Source organism: Ochotona curzoniae, unplaced genomic scaffold (genome assembly GCF_017591425.1).
Source record: "Ochotona curzoniae isolate NIBS_2020 unplaced genomic scaffold, NIBS_Ocur_1.0 contig_2210, whole genome shotgun sequence".
NCBI lineage: Eukaryota > Metazoa > Chordata > Mammalia > Lagomorpha > Ochotonidae > Ochotona > Ochotona curzoniae.
In genome coordinates, this window is record NW_024465369.1 from 32,844,349 (window position 1) to 32,866,094 (window position 21,746).

General features: G+C 37.9%; 1 protein-coding gene across 4 annotated transcripts in view; it reads left to right on the forward strand.

Moving 5' to 3' along the window:
• The window catches only part of DCAF17 (DDB1 and CUL4 associated factor 17), a 37,295-nt gene extending 17,832 nt beyond the window's left edge, over positions 1–19,463 (forward strand). Inside the window, exons 9-14 of one of the 4 annotated variants that reach the window (XM_040971704.1) lie at positions 6,791–6,933; positions 11,989–12,098; positions 14,757–14,844; positions 16,175–16,258; positions 17,526–17,681; positions 18,483–19,461. In XM_040971704.1, coding sequence (XP_040827638.1) covers positions 6,791–6,933; positions 11,989–12,098; positions 14,757–14,844; positions 16,175–16,258; positions 17,526–17,681; positions 18,483–18,602 — 701 coding nt within the window. In that variant the 3' untranslated portion in view covers positions 18,603–19,461. Of the gene's footprint in view, positions 1–6,790; positions 6,934–11,988; positions 12,099–14,756; positions 14,849–16,174; positions 16,259–17,525; positions 17,682–18,482 lie in introns of those variants that run through there. The other 3 variants (XM_040971706.1, XM_040971705.1, XM_040971708.1) reach the window with 3 other exon arrangements.
• The last annotated feature ends 2,283 nt before the right edge of the window (positions 19,464–21,746 follow it).

Below are 21,746 nucleotides of genomic sequence, written 5' to 3' on the forward strand. Positions count from 1 at the left end.
GGCACCGGTTCTAATCCTGGCAGCCCCACTTCCCATCCAGCTCCCTACCTGTGGCCCTGGAAAGCAGTCAAGGACGGCCCAAAGCCTTGGGATCCTGCACCCACGCGGGAGACCAGGAAGAGGCTCCTGGCTTCGGACCGGCATAGCATTGGCCGTTGTGCTCACTTGGGGAGTGAATCATTGGATGGAAGATCTTCCTCTCTGTATATCCGCCTTTCCAATAAAAATTAAAAATAAATGAATAAATAAATCTTTAAAAAAAAACCCATTGTTTCTGATAGCAAAAGATAGGTCATTGGTAAATAACACCAGTAGTCCATTATTCTATGGATGCATCATGAATTGTAATTGGAAGAGGAATTCTTTATTGCAATGGCATAGAAAAATTCCCAGGGTATGTTATTAAATGGAGGAAATGTGGGTACAAAAAATTTTATGCTTTTGGAATGTCATGCTTTTGGATTGATTTGCTTTAGTGCATGGCGAAACACAGAAACCTGACACTCGGTGGTCATCTTTGAGGAGATACTGATGAAAGAAAGATTTAGTTTTCATTATACAACTTCTAATACTTTTTAATTGTAATGCTTGTAATACTTATGTAAAAAAATATTTCTTATGTGTATGTGTGTGCATATCCTTGAGGTGTTAACAACTTGACTGACATGTCATTTTGCCAATGAATTACAATTTATTTAATCAATTGCCTACTTGTCGTACTTCAGATCATTGCAATTTTCAATGAAAAATAATACAAGAATAATTTATAATAATTAATGGTCTTTACCTGGATTAATTATGTCACTGTGAGTCATAGAATGGCGGTTTTAAAAGTTATATCATTTCTTCTATTCTTTATAGCTGGTATTTACTATAAATGAAAAAAAAAGTCTTTACTACATCAAGTAGGGATGAACTACTGTTCCTCCTAAAATGTCGAAGTACTGGTGGCCCCACTTCCCATCCAGCTTCCTGCTTGTAGCCTGAGAGGGCAGTCAAGGACAGCCCTAAGCCTTGAAACCCTGCACCTGTGTGGGAGACCTGGAAGAGGCTCCTAGTTCCCAGCTTCAGATATGCACAACTTCAGCTGTTGTGGCCACTTGGGGAGTGAATCAGTGGATGGAAGATCTTCCTCTCTGTCTCCTCCTCCTCTCTGTATATCTGACTTTCCAGTAAAAATAAATAAATCTTTTTAAAAAGATATCAAAGTAAATACTTATTCCTTTTTTTCAATTATGAATATTCAGAGCAAAGATTTGATATAATGGCCACTTCCAATGGCAGCAAAATACATAAAAACAATAGACTTTGTCATTTTTGTCCAGTATTATTATATAACTACAGTTATGAGTGATACTCAAATTATTCCAGATTTTGCCGACAAGAACTCTATTTTGACATACTCCATTAGTCTAGAAGAATCTCCTTGCTCTCTGGAGCAATAGTGCGTCTCAGGTCTCCTTTTTGCTTGCTAGAGCTGACAGGGACTTGAGGTGACGGCAGAGCCAGCCTCCTTCTGAAGGCTCTTGGAAAGAATCCCTCTGTTTCTCTCTGGTGTCCCCTGGTTGCTGGCAGTCCTTACCTTGTGGCTGAAGACCTGCAGCTTCTCCCTCTCTCCCCTTGTGGGCTTCTTCCCTCTGGTCCTGCACACCTCTCTGCCCTTGTAAATGACAACAGTCCTTGAATTTAGGGCCCACCCTTATCCAGTATGACCCCCTCATTTGGTTATACCTGTTGAAATAGGCCTTATTTTAAAAGTCATTCACATAAACTGGGGAGTCATTGTGATTAGATGTTCTTATTCTTAATTCTTTCAATAAACAGAACTGGGGATGTATAAAAACCACTTATCTGTTCATTTTAATATTTTAAAATTTAGCCATTTTTTTAAAAATTTTATTTTGGTATTTCTTTTAACTTACCCAAATGCCTTGATTCCTAATGAAACTTTTTCCTACAATATATAACCGATATTCTTAAAATGGTGCTGTGTTACTACCTAAAACAGTAAGGAGTGAAGATTAGGGCTTTCCTGCTGTCCTTTTTTCCCTTACTGTAGGTTCGGTATGCTCAGAAAGTAATGCATTCAATGCCAATGTGAAATCTTTTTTTCTGTAATATTAGGTTATCAGTTTGATACAATTAGTTCCATTTGTTTGCATTTCTATTCAGTTTTAGTCTTTCTATTTTCCTTCTGATTTTATTCCTAGAGTTAGAAAATGTAAATGTAATTGAAAGGTCAAAGCTATATATAAAAAGATATCGTGAGGAATTTTGTTTCTAAGCCCAGCTTTTCCATACTGTTACTTCCCACCACTCATCTCACATCTGCCCCCCTGGTTTTCAGTTACTGACTTATCCTTCTGTTACTTCGTTTTGCAAAAATAAGAATATAGGTGTATATACCGTATTGCTATATTTGTTGCGGCAAGTGTGGTATGAACTCTTTCCTGACCTTTGTATTCTTACTTAACATGCATCTAAATTTTTAAAACAATCATGTGTTTAGTTGAAACAGTAAATAAGGTGAATTATCCTCCACTTATAGATTATTTTAGAATCGTATCATTTTTGGTCCTTCTGTGAGCAGAACAACAATTATTTTGCTCACTTTATGTTAAACTTTCATTTGAAATATTATTATATGAACTTTTAAATTGAAAGTATTCTTATATATTTTCTTTTTTGTTTCCTAATTTTTTAAAAAAAGATTTATTTATATTTTTACTGGAAAGTCAGATATACAGAGAGGAGGAGGAGACAGAGAGGAAGCTCTTCCATCCACTGATTCACTCCCCAAGTGGCCACAACAGCTGAACTTGTACTTACCTGAAGCTGGGAACCAGGAGCCTCTTCCAGGTCACCTACACAGGTGCAGAGTTTCAAGGCTTTGGGCTGTCCTTGACTGCCCTCTCAGGCTACAAGCAGGAAGCTGGATGGGAAGTGGGGCTGCCAAGATTAGAACTAGCGTTCATATGTGATCCTGGCTTGTGCAAGGTGAAGACTTTAGCCACCAGGCTACTGTGCCAGGCACTGTTTCCTAATTTTTTTTTTATGTTTAAAAATGTTTGATTAGCCTGTAATACCCATTTTTATGACATGTAATGCAGTACTTATGTTTAGAGCCTGCCATATCATCTCCTTCAGTTCTTTGTACAATATGTAATACACAGTTATAGACTACCATCATCTCACTATGTTGTGGAAAACAAAGCTTACTAAGTCTGTCTGTGTTTCAGTGCTTGTTATTCAACCTCTTTTGCTCTTCCCGTCCAATCATTTAATAATTACCAGTCTAAGTTCTTAATTGACTTTTAGCTTTCATATATGCTAGAGAACAAGGGACATTTGTGTTTCTGTGTCTGACTTATTTTGCATTTTGCTACAAAAACATTTTTCAGTGTTTTTTAAATGGCTGAATAATACTCTGTTGTGTTTGTATATACTGCCTTTTCTTTATTCATGCATTAACACGTAGGTTCCCTCCATAGCTTACTTACTGTGAATTGTACTGCAGTGAACATAGTAGTGCAGCTACCCTTTCATATACTGACTTCATTCCTTCAGATAGATATTCAGAAATGGGGTATGACAGATGATGAAATTTTAGTTTTTGGAGGAGCTTTCATGTTGTTCTCCATAACGACTTAACAATTCTTCTAGTTTGTATTCTCTCCTGTAATGTGTAAGAGTTTCCTTTTCTCTACATCCTCTGACCAGCACATGAAATATGATTATTTATTTTGGTGGCCATGACTCCAGGACTTTTTCTCATTTGTTGCCTTGAGTTTAGTGTGAGTAGCAGGTTTATTCCTACCCCTTCAACTGTCTTCTGGACAGCTGCGTTGGCCAGAGCTGGGCTGGTCCAAAAGTGAGAGCCAGGAACTTGTTACTGGTTTCCCACATGGATGCAGGAGCCCAACGACTTGGGCTGTCTTCCATTGCTTTCTCAGGCCATAAACAGGGAGTTGGAGCAGCAAATGGAGCAGCTGAGAGATGTACCGGTGCCCAAATGGGTTACCCGTGCCAGTAGGCAGAATAGTAGCCTGTTAGGCCAGCACAGCAGCCTGTATGTGTGTATGTATGTATGCATGTGTGTATATATATATATATGTATATATACATAATACGTAATCCTGACTTTCAAAAAAATTACGTATATACATATATATGTATATACATAATTATGTATACGTATATACATAATGTTTTTTGAAAGTCAGGATTACGGAGGAGGAACATAGAGATCTTGGATGCACTGGCTCACTCTCCAGGTGGCAGCAACAACCAGGGTTGGCCAGATAGAGCCAGGAGCCAAGAGTTTCCTCTGGGTGTCCCACATGAGTGATAGGGGCCCAAATACTGTATTGGAAGCAGTGCAGCCAAGACATGAACCAGCACCCATGAGAGAGGTGGTGTTACAGGCAGCAGCTTAACCCATTATTTCACATTGCCATTACCTAGCTTTTGAAAATTTTTATCTCTTTAATAATAGCCATTCTGTCTGAAATGAGTGATATCACTATGGCTTTGATTTACATTTCCCTGATGACTAGTAATATTATTTTCATGTGTTTATTGGCCATTTTATTTCTTTTCAGAAATACTTCTTATCTTCTGCCTTTTTTTAAATTGGAAATTGTGTTATTTTTTAAGTTCCATGTATAGTGGATATGAACCTGTGTCTGATATTACATGCAAGTAATTTTTCCTCCCGTTCTGTTGTTTTCACTCTGTTGATTGTGTCCTTTGCTGTTCAGGAACTTCTTGGTCTGATATAATCTGTTTTTCTACTTTTGCTTTTGTGGCCTATGCAGTAAGGAAGTGTTTCCCCTTTGTTTCCTTCTACTAGTTTCGCAGTTTGAGGTCTTATATTTAGGTCTTTGATACATTTTGAGTTAGATTTTATTAAAGTAGGGGTGGGAAGCTAAGTTGCAGTCTGCTGCATGTGGGCATCCTGTTTCACCAACACCATTTATTGAGAGAGTTTCACTTTCCAGTGCATGCTTCAGCGTCTTTGTCATCAGTCAGTCGATGGTAGACATGTGGGTTTGTTTCTGGAGTGTACCTTTTCTTTCATTGACTTGTGAGTCTCTTTTTACACTCCTACTGTGCTGTTAATTTATTTTTAATATTCTCTTTTCCCAAGTAACCACCAGTAACTGGTTGTTCTTTAACCACACCTTGATGTTCTTGTCAACATCTTTCTGTGGGATATTTAGTAGTATACCTAGGCCCATCCTAAAATGTTTTTACCATTGGGCATGGACTCAGCCACTTTCTGAAAACATCTAGGCTTTTTTTATTGAAAATGTCATTAGGGATCCAGCAGGTTAGTGCAACCCCTCATTACTATGTTGGGCAAACTTGCTGGCACTTCTGAACCATCATTAGCAACTTCTGGAGAAAATATTTCTGTTTGAAATGTATCTGTTGCACTGATTATGTCTTGTATTTTGAATTCTTATTTTATATTCTTTATAGATAGCTAATGAAATTTCAACCCTAACTTCAGACTCTATTTCTTTTTATATGTAATTCTTACCTTCATGCACTTATTTGGTAGTCTCTATATGAATATTGTCACATGCAATGGTTTGGTAATTTTGTTGGGGTGTTCCTATTTTTCTTATTATTTAAAAAGATTCTGTATATTACCGTGTTCATAATAGGTTGAAAATCACTTTGTGTATGTATGTATGTGTGGTATGTGTGTGTGTATGTACTTAAATTTTTGCATATTTTTTCAGCATTATAGTTTGTGGGCTGCTTTTTGTTTTGTTTTACCTCCTATGTGTTCTAAATAGTAAATTGCACTTTTGGAGAGGACCAATAAATCACAGAGGGCTATGTCTAACATGGTTCTCACATGGATCATCTCCTTCACCCAGGCTCATTTCCTAAAAGCCGTGAATAAACCAAAACTTAAATTTCTAAGGTAGAGCAGTAAATAAGGGAATCATGTATTAGCTGCCTGCCCAAATAGACCATGAAGTTTCCCAAAAGCTTCCAGAAGGCATTCTCATCTAAAAAATTGCAGTGATACCTTCCATTTATGTATCTGTTATGATCCACCTGCCATTGTGATCAAAGGCAAAAATTTATTCTATGGTGTAGTCCCAAACAGAATGAATGTATCTATGTGAACTACTGTGAAGTTGATTTTCCTGATGCTAATACTAGTAGAAAGGGCTGCCTTTAATAAAGTTTCCATGCTGTATGCTAAGTGGTTGCATTCATTATGACTAATATTGCTTCTCTAATGGGAATCTTAAACAAGACAGATCTTGTAAAGTTTGCTGAACATACCTGTTAGTCTAGGATATGGAAGATCTGACATTTGAAGGAGTTGTTAAACTTAATTGCCTTGTAGAATTCTAATGAGAGTTGAACAGAGCAACTAACTCAGTTTCTATGGAGCAAGTGCTCATTAGAAGGCAGCTGCTTTTTTTTTTTTTTAAAAAAAAAAAAAAAAAAACACTTCTGTCATTTTTACCAGCATAAGACCTTTTGGCCTGTCATTTATTTCTGCTTACCTGCCGACCATAAGCTCTCACTTTGCAAGCATGTCTAGAAAGTTGGCTCATCACCTAATGCTTATTTCCTGTTAGCTTTCTTTTCTTAGAAAAAAATCTGTTTCCTGATCGTATTACATTTCCTCGAAAATAGTAACTTTTTGTTAATTGGAATTCACAGAAGGTGCATGCAAAGAAAGGTTGACTTTGGGTAATGATCACTCCCAGGCCATCAGAACAGAGAAGCTAATCAATTCCTTTGGCCCATTTTACAGACTCACCACCACTGCTGTTTGAGGTGTCGTCTTTGGAGAGTGCTTTTCAGATTGGAGGGCATCCTTGGCACTACATCATCACACCCAACAAGAAGAAGCAGAAAGGAGTTTTCCACATCCGTGCTCTAAAAGACAATGCCTTGGTAAAGCATGAGTGAACAGACTTCTTTTTTTTTTTTTTTTAATTGTTGCTTACATTGTATTATGTAGTACAGTTTTATAGGCGCTGGGGATTCCCCCCACCCCTCCCATACCCCTCCCCCCATGGTGGATTCCTCCACCTTGTTGCATAACCATAGTTCAAGTTCAGTTGAGATTCATTGCTTGCAAACACATGCCTAGCATAAAGTTCAGCGTCTTATTGTCCAGATAAGTTCAGTGGCCCCTTGGGGAGACCTTCTATGGTCTGATGTATGGTTGTTTGTTATTTTTTGAACAGACTTCTTAGTAGTACATGTGTCTCAAATCCTTTATTCTCTGCCTAGTAACTCTACATTACTAAGAATTGCTTTATTATTCATTTTATTATTAAGATCTTAAAATAGAAGTCCAATGCGCTAAATGTTGTTGGGACAACTGGCTGATAGCCTGTAGAAACAAAAAGATAGACCCACATCTATCACCATACACTAAGATCCAATCTACATGGATAAAAGACCTAAACCTACATCCAGAACTTCAACTCTTGCAGGAAAATGTAGGAAATACCCTTGCAAGACCTAGGAGTTAGGCTCCGACTTTCTAAGAAGGACACCAAAAGCAATAGCAGGTGAGGGATCTGAATAAAACAAGATGGGACCTCATCAAACTAAGAGCTTCTGTACAGCAAGGGAACAATCAACAAAGTAAAAAAGCAACCAACAGAGGTGGAGAGATCTTTTGACACGATAGAGGCGATAGGGGGGGGCTAATTTCCAGGATATACAAGAACTTCAAACAACCAAAAACCAAAACAACAACCACTCAAGAAAGGGGACAAGGAAATGGGCAAACATATCACAAAGGACCAAGTCAAATGGCAAACAAACATATGAAAAAATGTTCTGCTCCTAGCACTAAGGGAAATCCAAATTATAACATCGATGAGGTACCCACTAAACACCAGTAAGATTGGCCCACATAAACAAGAACACACGACGCTTGTGGCGAGGATGCGGGGAAAAAGGGAACCTACTCCACTGTGGTGGAGCTGCAAATTGGTACAGCCTTTATGGAAATCGTCTGGAGAACACCAAAAAACTCAAAATCTGCATACATAAGACCAGCAATAGCACTCCTAGGAATATATCCAAAACATGTTTTACGACAAACCAACATGCATCCTATGTTCATTGCCGCACAATCAGTATTGCAAAAAGGAAGCAACGATATGCCATCAGCAGAAGATTGGATAAGAAGCTTAGCGTTCATTACTCTTGGAATACTATCAGTATTTTAAAAAACAAAATGCAGTTCTTTGTGGCTAAAGGGGCACAATGGAAACTATAATGCTAAGGGAAAAATGAGTGCTCCCAAAAGATTCGATACAGTGTTTGCCTTGATTTTAACCAGTAATTTTGGTTTGGTTGTTGGTTATTTTTTGAACCTGTCATTGATACTGTCTCACCCAGATGTTTGAAGAAATGGGAAAACCTTTGCATTATCTTTTAACATAGTGTCTACCCTTACTCTGTCATTAATTCCATATTGTTGTATATGATACTGAGGCCTTGTTGGGGCTTATAATGACCGGTTCTTTCTTGTTAGTCTTCTTAGGACTTAGAGGTCTCCCCAAGAGGCCACTGAACTATCTGGTCAATATAAGACACTGATCTTTATGCTAGGCATGTGTTTGCTAGCATGAATCTCAACTGAACTTGAACTATGGTTATGCAAACAAGGTGGAGGAATCCACCATGGGCGGGAGGGGTATGGGAGGGGTGGGGGGAATCCCCAGCGTATAAAACTGTACTACATAATACAATGTAAGGAACAATAAAAAAAAAAAAATAAATAAAATAAAATAAAATAAAATAAAATAAAAAAATAAAATAAAAATAAAATAAAAAAAAAAGATCTTAAAATATAGAACAGTACAACGAATATAGAAAACACGTCTGTAACCCAGAATTTGAAATTGTTGACTGAAATTTCTTGGGTTACAAGAATTTTTTTTTTCTTGACCAATCTCCTAGCAAGATCCCACACAAAATCTCTCTCAAGCTCCATGGTGGGAGTCATTGATGGAGTATGTTCGGCTGCCTCTGAATTTGTGCATGAGATGTATTACTTGTCTTCTTCCATGCGGTTGTTGCTATTTGCCTTCTAGAGCAGAACCAATAGAATTCAAGTCACACCACGGGCATTGAGGCACTGCGTTTCCCCCAGGATCTCTTTAAAGTAGGAAGAAATGGTACATGGTAAAATACTTGACATTTCTACTCTTGAATTTATTTTTCTTTAAATATTATTTAGACTTTCAGTTTGTCATCTAATAAACAACTGAAAGCCTATCCGGTGCTAGATATGGGTAGGGCTTCATTGTTTTCTCTCAGGGAAAACAATTACAGGGGCAAAATTGCAGGGGCAGACTAATCCTCCACTTGCAGCACTAGCATCCTATAGAGGCATCAGTGTGTGTTCTAGCTGCTCCACTTCACATCCACCTCCCTGCTTATGATCTGGGGAAGCAGTGGAAAATGTCTCAAGACCGTGTTTCCCTGCACGCATGGGAGACTAGGGAGAAACTCCTGACTCCTAGGTTTGGATAGGCTCGTCTCCACTTGAGGAGTGAACCAGCAAATGAAAGATGAGAGATCTGTCTCTCTCTGTGTTTCTTCTCTCTGTATCTCTGCCTTTCAAATAAACAAAAAAGAAAAACGAGGCAAGCAAGCAGACATGTAGGTAAAAATGATGCAGTGTATTAAGTATGGTAGTTTGCTTTTAAGCAAATATGCACACACTCCATGAGTGCCAGCAGGGAGTTCCATTTTTGTTTTTAGCTTTTTTTTTTATTGTTTATTCGGTTTAATTATTTGTGAAAGTTCTTAATACATTAGTCCCTTATGTCATAACTGACTATTTTCATACAGATTTGCCAAATCCAGGCAAGTGTTTTCATCTCTGTTGGGTGGTTTTACTGTAGTGACATCGCCTTCACGATGCATATATCCTTACCTCCCCACCTGTCAGAAGAGTGGGTAACCCCAAAACACATAAGCATCAAATGTAAGATTTCAGAAAATCTCTTATAGCTTTCTGTATTAAAAAGACTTCAAATTTGGCATTTGACCAAATAACAAAATCTATAGAAACTGAAAATAAAGCTGCCTATTATTTAACACAAAGAGGATAAAGTGAGTTTGTGTGCAGTTTTTAGATATTATGAAGAGAACAATCTCATTTATACACATGTTTTATGTTAAATAAAGGAGCATCTGTAGCTAATATAATCAGTCATATTAATTTTAATAGTTTACAACCAAGATGTTCAATGGCATCCATTTTCTTATAGTGAAATGTAATACCACCATTCCCATTAGAAGTAATTAGGATGCTTGTAAAAAAAATTATGAAAACTTGAAGCCCATTTACCAATTTGACACATAAAATGTGCTAAATTAAACATCCTAAAAATTATAACATACAAAATACTTATCCACCCTGGCCTCTGCAGTCTTGTGGCTGGACACATACTTCTCAATGTAGGTCTGGCTGCTGCTTGTGTTGATGTTCCTGTAGGTATTAACACCTCTGTGCTTCTGATTTTGCTGTCCCCAGATGCAGGTTGGTTGCTTGATGATACTCCACACAGACCCAATTACTTTTTTTCTTTTTTCTGTCTGAGATTTTTTTACTTATGAAAGCTAGAATTGCAGAGAGAAAAGGAAGGGGACGAGGGAAGAGGGGAAAGAAAGAAAGAGAATCTTTGAGAGAGCAAGCCTTCGTCCAATGTTTCACTCCCCACATGGCTTCAAAGACCAAGCCTTGGCAAGGCTGACATCAGGAGCCAAGAGCCTCTTCCAGGTTTCCCACGTGAGTGCAGGCGCCCAAGCACTTGGGCAGTCTTCCACTGTTTTCCCAGGTACATTATCAAGTAACTGGATCTGCAGTAGAGTAGTCAGTACTTGAACTGGTGCCTACAGGATACACCAGTACTGCTGGCTTAACCCACTCTGCACAACACCAGCCCAAATTCCATGGTTTTCTGTACTGCGTTAGTATTTTCTCCGTATGCTTTTGCCTCCCCTCTAAACTGAAAGATTCTTAATAGCAAGAAATACATTTAATTCATGTCTGATACAAATATCTACTGTGATACCTGGAACATAATGTAGTAGCATTGAGATTCTATGCTGACAAAATTAAGAAATTCTGGTATTTCAGAACTTCTGTGAGTACCTAATAGCAAAGATAATAAGTATCATTTAATTTTACCTTGAAGGAATTAAATGACTTCAGTCAAGCCAGTGAAGTTATATTTTTGTTGGTATTGGTTCCCAGTGATCCATATATGTGCACATGTAATCACATATCAGAGATTTGTTGTTGTTTGTTTTAGTATTTAAACATACTACAGTGAAATCTCTTACAAAGCATTAGACATTTTGTCGGACATGAAAGTTAACTTATCGACGGAGTTTCTGTGTTGAAGCTTTAGATTTGGTTATGTGTTTATGTTTACCACTCTCCTGATTGACAGGCTGTTGGAAGTATAAGGGAAGAAGCTTCAGGGAGCCCTGTGCTCATGGCAGGGTTTCATCATGGGAGGCCTGTGCACTTTGATGGCAGAGCCACACAGTTCAGGAGCTGTAATAGGGTCAAAACAATGGACAAAGGATTCATTCTCTTTGTGTGTCATTTCCCTCATCCATGAAATGAGAATACTATCTGAGTATCACTAACAGCAGATGAACTAATGGCTGTAAAGCATCTAATGCAGTCTCTGACACAAAATATTTGAGATATGATAAATTATTAGGATTTTTCAGGTATGCTGTGTGATTCAGAGTAAATCTGTAAAATTTCTGAATTCAAATGTTCTGAATTTCTCAAAGCTGAGTGTCCCAAATGAGCCCTCTTGTACATCCCTAATTCAACTGGGTAATGTTTATGTTCCCCATGCCTTTGCTTACTGATAACATTACCACTGTTCTATTTAGAAAGTATCTGATTTTTCTCATAATCTTCATCTTCAAGATTTTTTTTTCTAACTACAGGCAAAAAATGGAATCCAAGAAATGGAGTGTTGTTCTCTAGAATCTGACTGGATCTATTTCCATCCTGATGCTTCTGGTAGAATAATACATGTTGGCCCAAATCAAGTCAAGTAAGTAACTTCATTAGCACTTCTAAAGTTAGAGCCAGTTTGCCCTAGCATTTATTGGCATCTTTATTCTGGTTAGCTAGCTATTGGGCCAGTTATGGAAATAATTAGCTTATTATGGGGTATTTTTTTAGAAGCTGACATCCAAAACACTGGACATTTTTCTTTTAGTTCATCATTGCTATTTGTGAATATCTGAGGTCTAGGCATTTGGAATAGTAGTTAAGAGGTTGCTTGGGGCATGCTCATTTCACATCAGTGTGCTTGGGTTCAGATGTATACTTTAATGCTGATTCCAGCCTTCTGCTCCTGCCTACCGTAAAGGTAGCAGGTGTTAGCTTAAGTAGAGGAGTCCCTGCTTGTCACATCAGAGGCCCAAATGAAGCTTCCCATCTTTGACCTGGCTCAGCCCCTACTGTTGTAGGCATTTGAAGAGTGAACCAGTAGATGAGACATCTGTCTTTCTCACCCTGCCTTTCAAATAAAATTTTTTTGAAACTTAAACATATTTGAGTCTGTTTTCCATTGGATGATATGTGAGGGGATTAGAGATTGACATTTGCTTCTCAGGCCTTAATTAATTCCCTAGGATTAATAAGAAACAAGATGGGGCCATTGTTGTGGCCCAGCAGGTTGAGCCATTACTTGCAATGCCAATATCTCATTTCAAAGTTCCCTGGCCCAACTATAGCTGTGTGGCCGCTGGGGAGTAGAAGGAAGTGTATAAAAGGTGTTTTTCTCTGTCATTCTGCCTTTTAAGTAAATGAATCTTTAAAAAAGAAAGAAAAGAAAAAAAATAAGATAATGTGTCTGTTCTGAAAGACAGCTTTAATACAGGAAAAGTTGTGGTTAAATTAGTATTGTAATTAATATTTTATTTTGTCCAGGATGACACATGTACAGGTTGACTTCTCTGTCCTTGGAATGTTCTGCTTTGGCTTCCCTGACTTTGTATCTGCATGTTTTCTACCACTTGCAAAACTTCCAACTTTCATGTACCTCTTCCTCCACCCAGACTTTAATCGCTTACGCCCTTTCTTCTCACTCAGCATTCTCGTTCTGCATGATTCTGTGTATTCCCTTGGCGTGAGAAATCATGTGTACATTAAAATGATGCTCATGTCCTATATTGGAGTGCTTGGGTTCTGTATGTAGCTTCAGCTCCCAACTCCAGCCTCCTGGATCTGGCTCCATCCCAGTCCCAGCCATGTGGGAAATGGAACAGCAAATGACAGTATTAGCTTTCTCTGTCTCTCTTAATAAATAAATATGTTTTCAAATAATAATACATTATCTGGTTTCTTAGTCTCTGTAACTGAGAGGCCTCCAGCTGTCTGTGGCCACAGCAGCTACTTCTGTCTGCTGTCCTCTTTGCCAGCGTTTGAGACTGAGCTTTTAGAACCTTGTGCTTTTGAAGCTTGTTCGCAGTGTGAACAGATTTGTGTGGGTGATCTGCAAATTATTTTCTGTTACTGAGAGCTTTATCTATGAGGCCATTTATTCTCAGGAAATACAAATCTTTGAATATAATACTAAAGAAAAAGTATTGTCTTTTGCGGGGTTGTTTTCTTTATTCAAGAAGCAGAGAAACGGTGATAAAGAAGGCATCCATCTACTGATTCACTCACCAGCCACCTGCAGCTGCTGAGGTTAGACTGGGGCAAGACCCAGGAGCCAGGCACCCAATCAGGTGTCCCGTGATATGGGTAACAAATACCCAACTCAGTGTTGCTATTATAACTTCATTATCTGAGCAGTCATTGCCCCCTCCCAGGGCCTGCATTAGCTCAAAGCTGGGGCCATTTATCAAACCCATGCACTCTGATAATGAGATGTCTTAAAAACAGGCTAGATGCCCACTCCAGTTTACATTGTAAAATATTACTCTGTTGTGGAGCCAGTGTTGTGGTACAGTGAGTTAAGCCACCACTTTGCAACTCTGGCATCCTGTATCTAAGTAACAGTTTGAGTTCTGGCTAATCCACTACCCATCTGCTGCCAGCTAATAAGCGTGGCCCATTTACTTGAACCCATATCACTGATATGGAAAAATAGGATGGAGTTCCTGGCTCCTAGTTTCAGCCTGATCCAGGACTGGCTGTTGGAGAGTGAGCTAGCAGGTGGACTATCTCTGTCTCTCACTCTCTCTGTTGCTCTGTCTGCCTTTCAAATAAATAAATCTTATTTATACATAAATAGTATTCTTAAAAAATCCAATATGTTTCATAAATTAACTTTCAGTATTGTGCATAGATATCTTTGAAAATAGAAATGCAGATTTCTGCTGTAAAGCTGTTATTCAAATAAACATTTAAAATGAGTCTGTTGCAGGATAGCATAGGTGAGGGTCTTCAGGGTAATTTTCCTTAAGCCACTTTGGAAGGTGCTTTAGCCCTGAGCCAGCAGTTTCATTACCTAGTTCAGGAGAACCTGTTGCCATGGGGCTAAACATTTTTCTGTTTAATAAAATCTCTGAATTTGATGACATTTCTTTACATGGTCCAGTCACAAGTTCATGTTGGAGGCTCGTCATCAGAAGAGGACTAAGTCAGTGTTATTACTCCCATTTCGTGTTGTGGAATTTTATTTCAGTCATTCAGTTTTGGCACATTAATCTTGTTTTGAAGTCTTCAATTCTTGGAATTCCTTTTTTCTTTTCAGAGTTTTAAAGCTAAATGAAGTAGAAGATGATAGTTCTCAGCATCAGGTCTCTGAAGATTTTGTCATATTTGCCAATAGGGAGAACAAAGTAAGTCAGGATTATTTTAAAAACCCTTTGTCATAAAGAAATGATACTTAAATGTGCTTGTGTTTGAGTGTAGCCAAAAACAGTAGCACAGCCCTGTAAAAGTCTGTTTTGTCCATGGGCTAATCAGTATTAGCTTATGTACATAGGGGATCTGAAGAGAGTTTATTGTATTAAACTTGTCTTTTCTCTTTTTCTGTTCTGTATTAAACTTGTCTTTTCTCTGTTTCTGTTCTATTTCTGAGATTCTATTAGTGAATTACCAATTTTGGGATCTAATTCATTGAGATATATATATATAAATCTTCAAAAATACCATACTTGGGGCTGGCATTCTGATGCAGTGGTGTAAGTCATTGCCTAAAACACTGTGAGCACAACTAGCTGCACCATTTCTAATCCATTTCTCTGCTAATACTCCTGAGAAAGCAGCAGAAAATTGCCCAGAGACTTGGGCCCAGGCACCCATGTGGGGGACTTGGATGGGACTCCTGGCCCTGCTTTGGCCAGTGTGGCTGAGGTTTGAACATGTGGATGGAAGCTCACTGTTCTATCTCTCCCTTTCTAATTTTACCTTTAAATAAATAAATATTTAAAAGATATAAAAATTTTAAAATGTCATAATTTAGCTCCATACAATAATTTTGCTTCAGATTATAAATGAAGAAAGTATTCAAAAGGATGATTTCTAGAAGCAGATTCACTTTTTTTTTTTTTAAAGATTTATTTTTATTATTTTTTTTCATTGGAAAGGCGGATATACAGAGAGGAGAGACAGAGAGGAAGATCTTCCATCCGATGATTCACTCCCCAAGTGAGCGCAACGGGCCGATACTATGCCGATCCGAAGCCAGGAGCCTCTTCCGGGTCTCCCACGCGGGTGCAGGGTCCCAAAGCTTTGGGCCGTCCTCGACTGCTTTCCCAGGCCACAGGCAGGGAGCTGGAAGGGAAGCGGGGCTGCCGGGATTAGAACCGGCGCCCATATGGGATCCCGGGCGTGCTAGGCGAGGACCTTTAACCACTTGCGCCACCGCGCCGGGCCCGAAGCAGATTCACTTTTTGTGTGTTGTCCTATACTGAGAAAAAGTCAGAAAGGACAAATGAAGTAATAAAGTAAATTGTTACCTTTTAATTAATTCATTTTTGCCTGAAAATTTGATTACACTTAAAGTGTTGTTTTATTAACTGAAGGATCAGAATCCTATTTCCTTAGTTAAGGAAAGGATTGGGGCCATTGAGAAGGATTATTCAATTTTACCAAATTTGTTAATAAAATTTTACCTTCGCATATAATAGAGCTTGTGATATCTTTGTATTTCTCTCCACATGACAGAAAGAAAATTTATTCACTGTTACAGCATCTGGACGGATGGTAAAGAAAACTTTTACTCTTCTGGATGATGACCCAGAGCAAGAGGTACTACTTTATCCAGAAATGACAAAACCAACCAGTGTGTACCTCCGAATAACACCTCCCAGAATGTGAGATAGTGGTTAGGGTTGAGGGCCCGGTGGGTGGGATTGTGTGTGTTATATAAATCAGGGTAACTTCGTGTCTTCTTTTTAGTGTTTTACAGTTATTCATAAGATTTTGTAGCAGGCTTAATATGACCAAAAATAATTTCAAGATGCAATCAATTTTCTGTTTTTTCACCTTGATGTGTGCATTTGATTTTATGACTTTTGCCTTCTTTTTACTGTTAAACGTGAATATCCTTGCAAATATTTTTGGGAGAAGTGCGGTGTTAGCCAAAAAAAAAAAGAGAGTTTTTGTATCATGAGATTAGAAAACAAAGTCTTTTTAGCCCGTAAAGGAAAAATCCAAAGGCATTCTGATGAAAAACTGATTCACTGACACCTGAGTAAGAAGTCACATTTTTACTCTAAGGCAAAAAAAAAAGGGAACTATTGGTTGGTTATGTCCATTTCTGTCTTAAGGTGATAGAGACAGAAAATATAAATAGATACACAAGTAAGGGATTAGTGTGAAGTGGTGAAGGGAAACTCACTGTTTTTAGGGTCAGTGCAGCTCCCTGGGCGTGTCTGGGCACTAGGGTCTGCTTTCTTTTGTTCTGGTGGACAGCTAACCCAGGTCTCTTCCGTAACTTGGATTTCAGTTGCCAATGTTTTTCCCTCAAGAATAAACAACATTTTTTTTTCATTCTTTATAGGACCCCGAGCCTTTGTTTTAAAAACCAAAAGGATGGCAGGTTGAGTGATTGATAATGTAGGAAGGGCCATCAGCTCTTACTGAAATGACTACTTTTTTTTCTGGCTTGAGACTTTCAGAGCTCCATGAGCAGTGTTCAGGTTTCAGAATCAAGTCTTGTATACTTAGTCCTGACCAAAATCGAGTGAATACATGACTAAGGCAGCAATTGAATACCTATTTTAGATGTGGAATTCTGGTTTGCTGTCATTTCAGTTACATTTTGGCCAGAATCTATGTAGGCTTGATTGTGTTGTCAGAATTTATAGGACACCGCTGAGCTCTTGAAAAATCTAGGAGCAGCTATTTTGGTAGGGTATAACTAGAGAGAACATTCATACCTATTCCTGTACCCATTCATTCTCCCACATTTGTGTCAGTAATAGTATGATTAAACTATACCTGTAGGAACAATCCTAACTGAGTTACTGGATTTTGCTTTTCTTTGCCTTTGCCTTACCCATCTGCCTCCAAGACTTTCAAAATTGTGGACTATGAAGATGAGTTAGATTTGCTTTCCGTGGTGGCTGTTACCCAGATTGATGCTGAAGGAAAAGCTCACCTGGATTTTCACTGTAATGAATATGGAACTTTACTTAAAAGTATTCCACTAGTAGAGTCCTGGGATGTGGTGAGTAGAATCCACAGTATACAGCTATAAGAGCTCTTGTTGAAGATGCTATTTATTGAAACACAAGTTACTGTGTTGATGTCACTCGAGGCCCATCTGGGCCAATGACCACATGAAAGTGGCTATTGTCTTACACACAGGACACAATTAATATTTCTTTGCCTTCTTCCTGTTGACACTAGGAGATGCCTTCTACAAATGAGCCATGCTCTTTCCCTCTTTCTCATTATCCTAGATTTTCTCCCAATAAGTTTGACAACATTAAAAAAATAAAATTTATCATGTCACAAACTCCCATAATTATTTGTAGAGATCATATCTATATATGACGTAGGGAGTTTGACCCTGAGATTCTAATGTACTAATAAATTCCTCTTTAAAAATGATATGTAGGATTTCCAAGCACGATTATCTGTTATAGAATATAAAATTATTTTTAAAAAAGAATATGAAATTATTAAATGATACATTGTTATTTCATTCGGGCCTCTTCTTTTTTAGCAGTGGAGCTTCAGATTTAACAGCTTCTACACATGATGAGATAGGTAATAGAGTTGACAGTACAATCTGAGTATTCAGACTGGTTAGTCCCAACTTATTTCTAAATTTTCTACATTTTGTACAATAGTTCTTTCATTATTAATCTACTTATGCACAAATGAGAAGTAAACCCATTTTTAGCAACTGTTTTTAAGTATAAATCTGAATATTCACAGCTTAGATGCTGTAGCATTGTAGTGACACACCAGTGAATATGATTATGTGAAAAGGAGATTGCCTATGATTGTGTTTTTCTTACAGACATACAGCCATGAGGTCTACTTTGACAGAGACTTGGTGCTACACATAGAACAGAAACCCAACAGAGTCTTCAGCTGCTACGTGTACCAGATGGTATGTGACCCTGGGGAAGAAGAATAAGAAGCCATAAGCAGAAGTTGTTAAGTTAAAAGGCGGGCTAATTGTAACTTATCAGTTACAGTTACAGTTCTGGCCAGACACACCAGCACCTGTGTCTAGTCCTCCCTTTCCTTATCTACGTAACACATCCTCTAATGTTTTCCTGGAAGGTCTTGAGTTGAATACAGATAATTAAGACTGAACTCGATGAGAACTTCAAGAAGATTAACGATTTGGAGAATTTAGGTAGTTGATAATGTACATGCAAAGTGCTAGAGAAAAAACTGAAATCCAGTTGTTGAGGGAAGGGTCATCAATGGGGAGTTTAAGGGTAGAATGGAATTTTGATTGGCAAAGCTTGAAGAGGGACACAAAATAAAGATACAAAAAGAAATTCTATGTTGTGTGTACAAACTTTGAGGATGAGAAATGAGATGTATTAAGTGTCTTCACAATTTTTAAGTGTTATATATATATATTTGTTTTATGTTTATATATAGTATGATGAGTTGCTTCCAGTTTTCAAATTATCTAGTCTTCCATAGCTTTATTCTCTTGGCTTTATGTTTCCATGGAAATCTTGTGCTCCTTTTACAATGTCAAAGATTCCAAGCAAAACTTTGGTGAATTTTTTCTGAATTTTAGCCTGTTCAGTTCTTGACATATGCAAGGATATGTCACAGCACCATTCTATCTATTTTGTTTGGGCAATATTTTTGCACCTATGAAATAAGATAAAGGTAACACCAGTCAAACTTATGTACTGTCTTAGGCTTAGGTTTTAAGTAGAGAATTTTAGAGTGGATAATTTCTATTAAAATCTTCCAATTTTTGGTTGCTTCCATATTAACACTGATGTGAGTTTTGCTCAAGTCTTTCCTTGAAAGTTTACAAATCAACAAAGTTAAGCAGAGAGAAGTATTAGCTAGTACGTAATTAGTTAACCAAGTTTGTAAACCTTAACAAACCTAAAGTTGTGTTTTCATTCAATAATAAAGATTATAGGTTGAGCCCCTTTATCCAAAGTGCTTGGGATCAAAAGTGTTTCAAATGTTGGATTCTTCAAGGTTTTAGAATATTTGCTCTTATTCATTTTAAGATATATTGACAATGGGAACCAAGTCTAAACATGAAATTAATTTATTCTGTGTATGCCTTATGCAAGTAACCTGAAGGTAATTTGGTAATTTTATACAATATTTTTAGTGTGTCTGTCTTTGTCTTGTGACTGCAATATATCATGGGGTCGAGTATAGAGTTTTTCATTAGTGCCATCACATCCACACTCAAAAAGTTTCAAACGTTGGAGGATTTTAGATTTTCAGGTTAATCATATTCATCTGTATTAATGTTTTAGAATAAAAGAAAATATTTATATGTGGGCTAAAAATAGATATTTCTAAGTGTGATCTTATTCAAAATAGATAATAACCATCTGGGAAAGTAAAGATGATTGCCTAGTGAGCAAGACAATAAGATTATCTTGATGTGTTAAATTATAATACATTTATATCTACTAATTGAAAAGTCTATTAAATTTTATGCATGTTTAATAGCACTGTTTAATATCTGAAGCTTTCAAAGCATTTCAGAGATGAGATTATGATTACAAAACAATTGAAGACTTACAATGTGCTAAATATTGCTCCAGACTTTCAATTTGGCACAAATTCTACCTCAATCCTCAGTAAGTACACAGCTTGAAAAATAAGTCTTGTAACAGGAGAAAAATGTCAGAGAAAAGAAAGAAACCAGTGTTATGTGAGTTTCAGAGCAGACACAGTGCTATAAATAAGCAGAATGCTTGTTCTCCATTTCCAAGGGTATTTCAGAATAGGATGCCTTTAGACTTCAGTCACATTACATGTTTGTTTGTTTGGTTGGTTTGTTTTTAAGGTGGTTATTCAGTTTCACGTTCCCCTACAAGTTATTGCCTTCTTTTGATTAAATGATCTGTTCAAAAGGTGTTAGGAAATACTTTAGAGTCTTGACTGCTTTTTTTGTTAGGGGTCAAGGGTACAATACTGCTAGTCTAGATGTGAACTGACCACCAAGAAACAACTAAATTGCAAAAATCTAGCTAGATCTGGGTCCAAACGTCATGCAAGGTTGGCAAAATAATAATAATAAGAAGAAGCAGCAGCTAGTGTGAAATATGCTTAGTGTGATAGACAGCAAGGAATCGTGGGCAGTGTCACTAATGTACATGCTGTGCTTCCAGGTAAATATGTAAGCTGCTGTCGTTTGAACCAGTATAAACAGTATATGACTGGTACCAGGACAGTTGATAGAAAGATGCCAACAGATACAGAAGATAACAAAGAGCGTGAAGAATTTAGATACCGCATGTAATAGGAAATAATGCAGTATACTTCCCAAAAAGATGTTGTGGGTAGATGCTGACTAGATTTGGCCGAAGTTCTTGTCTCCACATGAGAAAACATTCATGAGAGACTTAAATAAAAGCAAGCAGAGAACAATATATATTTAAAGTAAAAGCACACGCTCGGGAGTGAGTGTGGGTAACTTGAGAGAATCAGCTGCAGTCAGCATGATTCAGGCTGGCCTTTTGTATGATCTGGAGATAGAAAAGGTAGTGCCCGAATATTCAGGGGAGCAGAGTTTGGGGCCAGACTTGAGTACCACTAATTTCCTTGCGCATTTTTGGGACTCTTGGAATTGTCACGTTGTGAGGTTCATAGTGGGAGTGGTGGTGGTGGTCATTTTATTATAATGACATTTTAAAGGTTATCTCGGAGACAGAGCCTCCAGCCACATTAGATGGTTCCAGCTAGCTGTCCTTCCAAATGTCAACATCCTGGAACTTGTGGTCTTCTCTACAGGGAGAGATTAATCAGTGCACAGAAGACGGGTTTAAGCATTACACTGAAAAGGGGACAGTGTGTGGAAAGCGGAGTAGTTTGAGCAGAGTGGGCCCTGGCTGGCGAACTTCAGCTCCTTCCTAGTATTGCTCCCTCCTTATCACATTAGTAAGGGTTTCACAGCTGCCTAATGTCATCCTGCCACCTGTTGGACTCTGTGATTCTCTTAGGCGTGGGATGGTGGCTTTGTATCCTGTCCCACCTTAACTGCCCTCTTCTTCTATTTGGTTAGACACTCTAGCTAGGTACCCACCAATGGCAGGTTGAAATGTTTCTGAGTTTA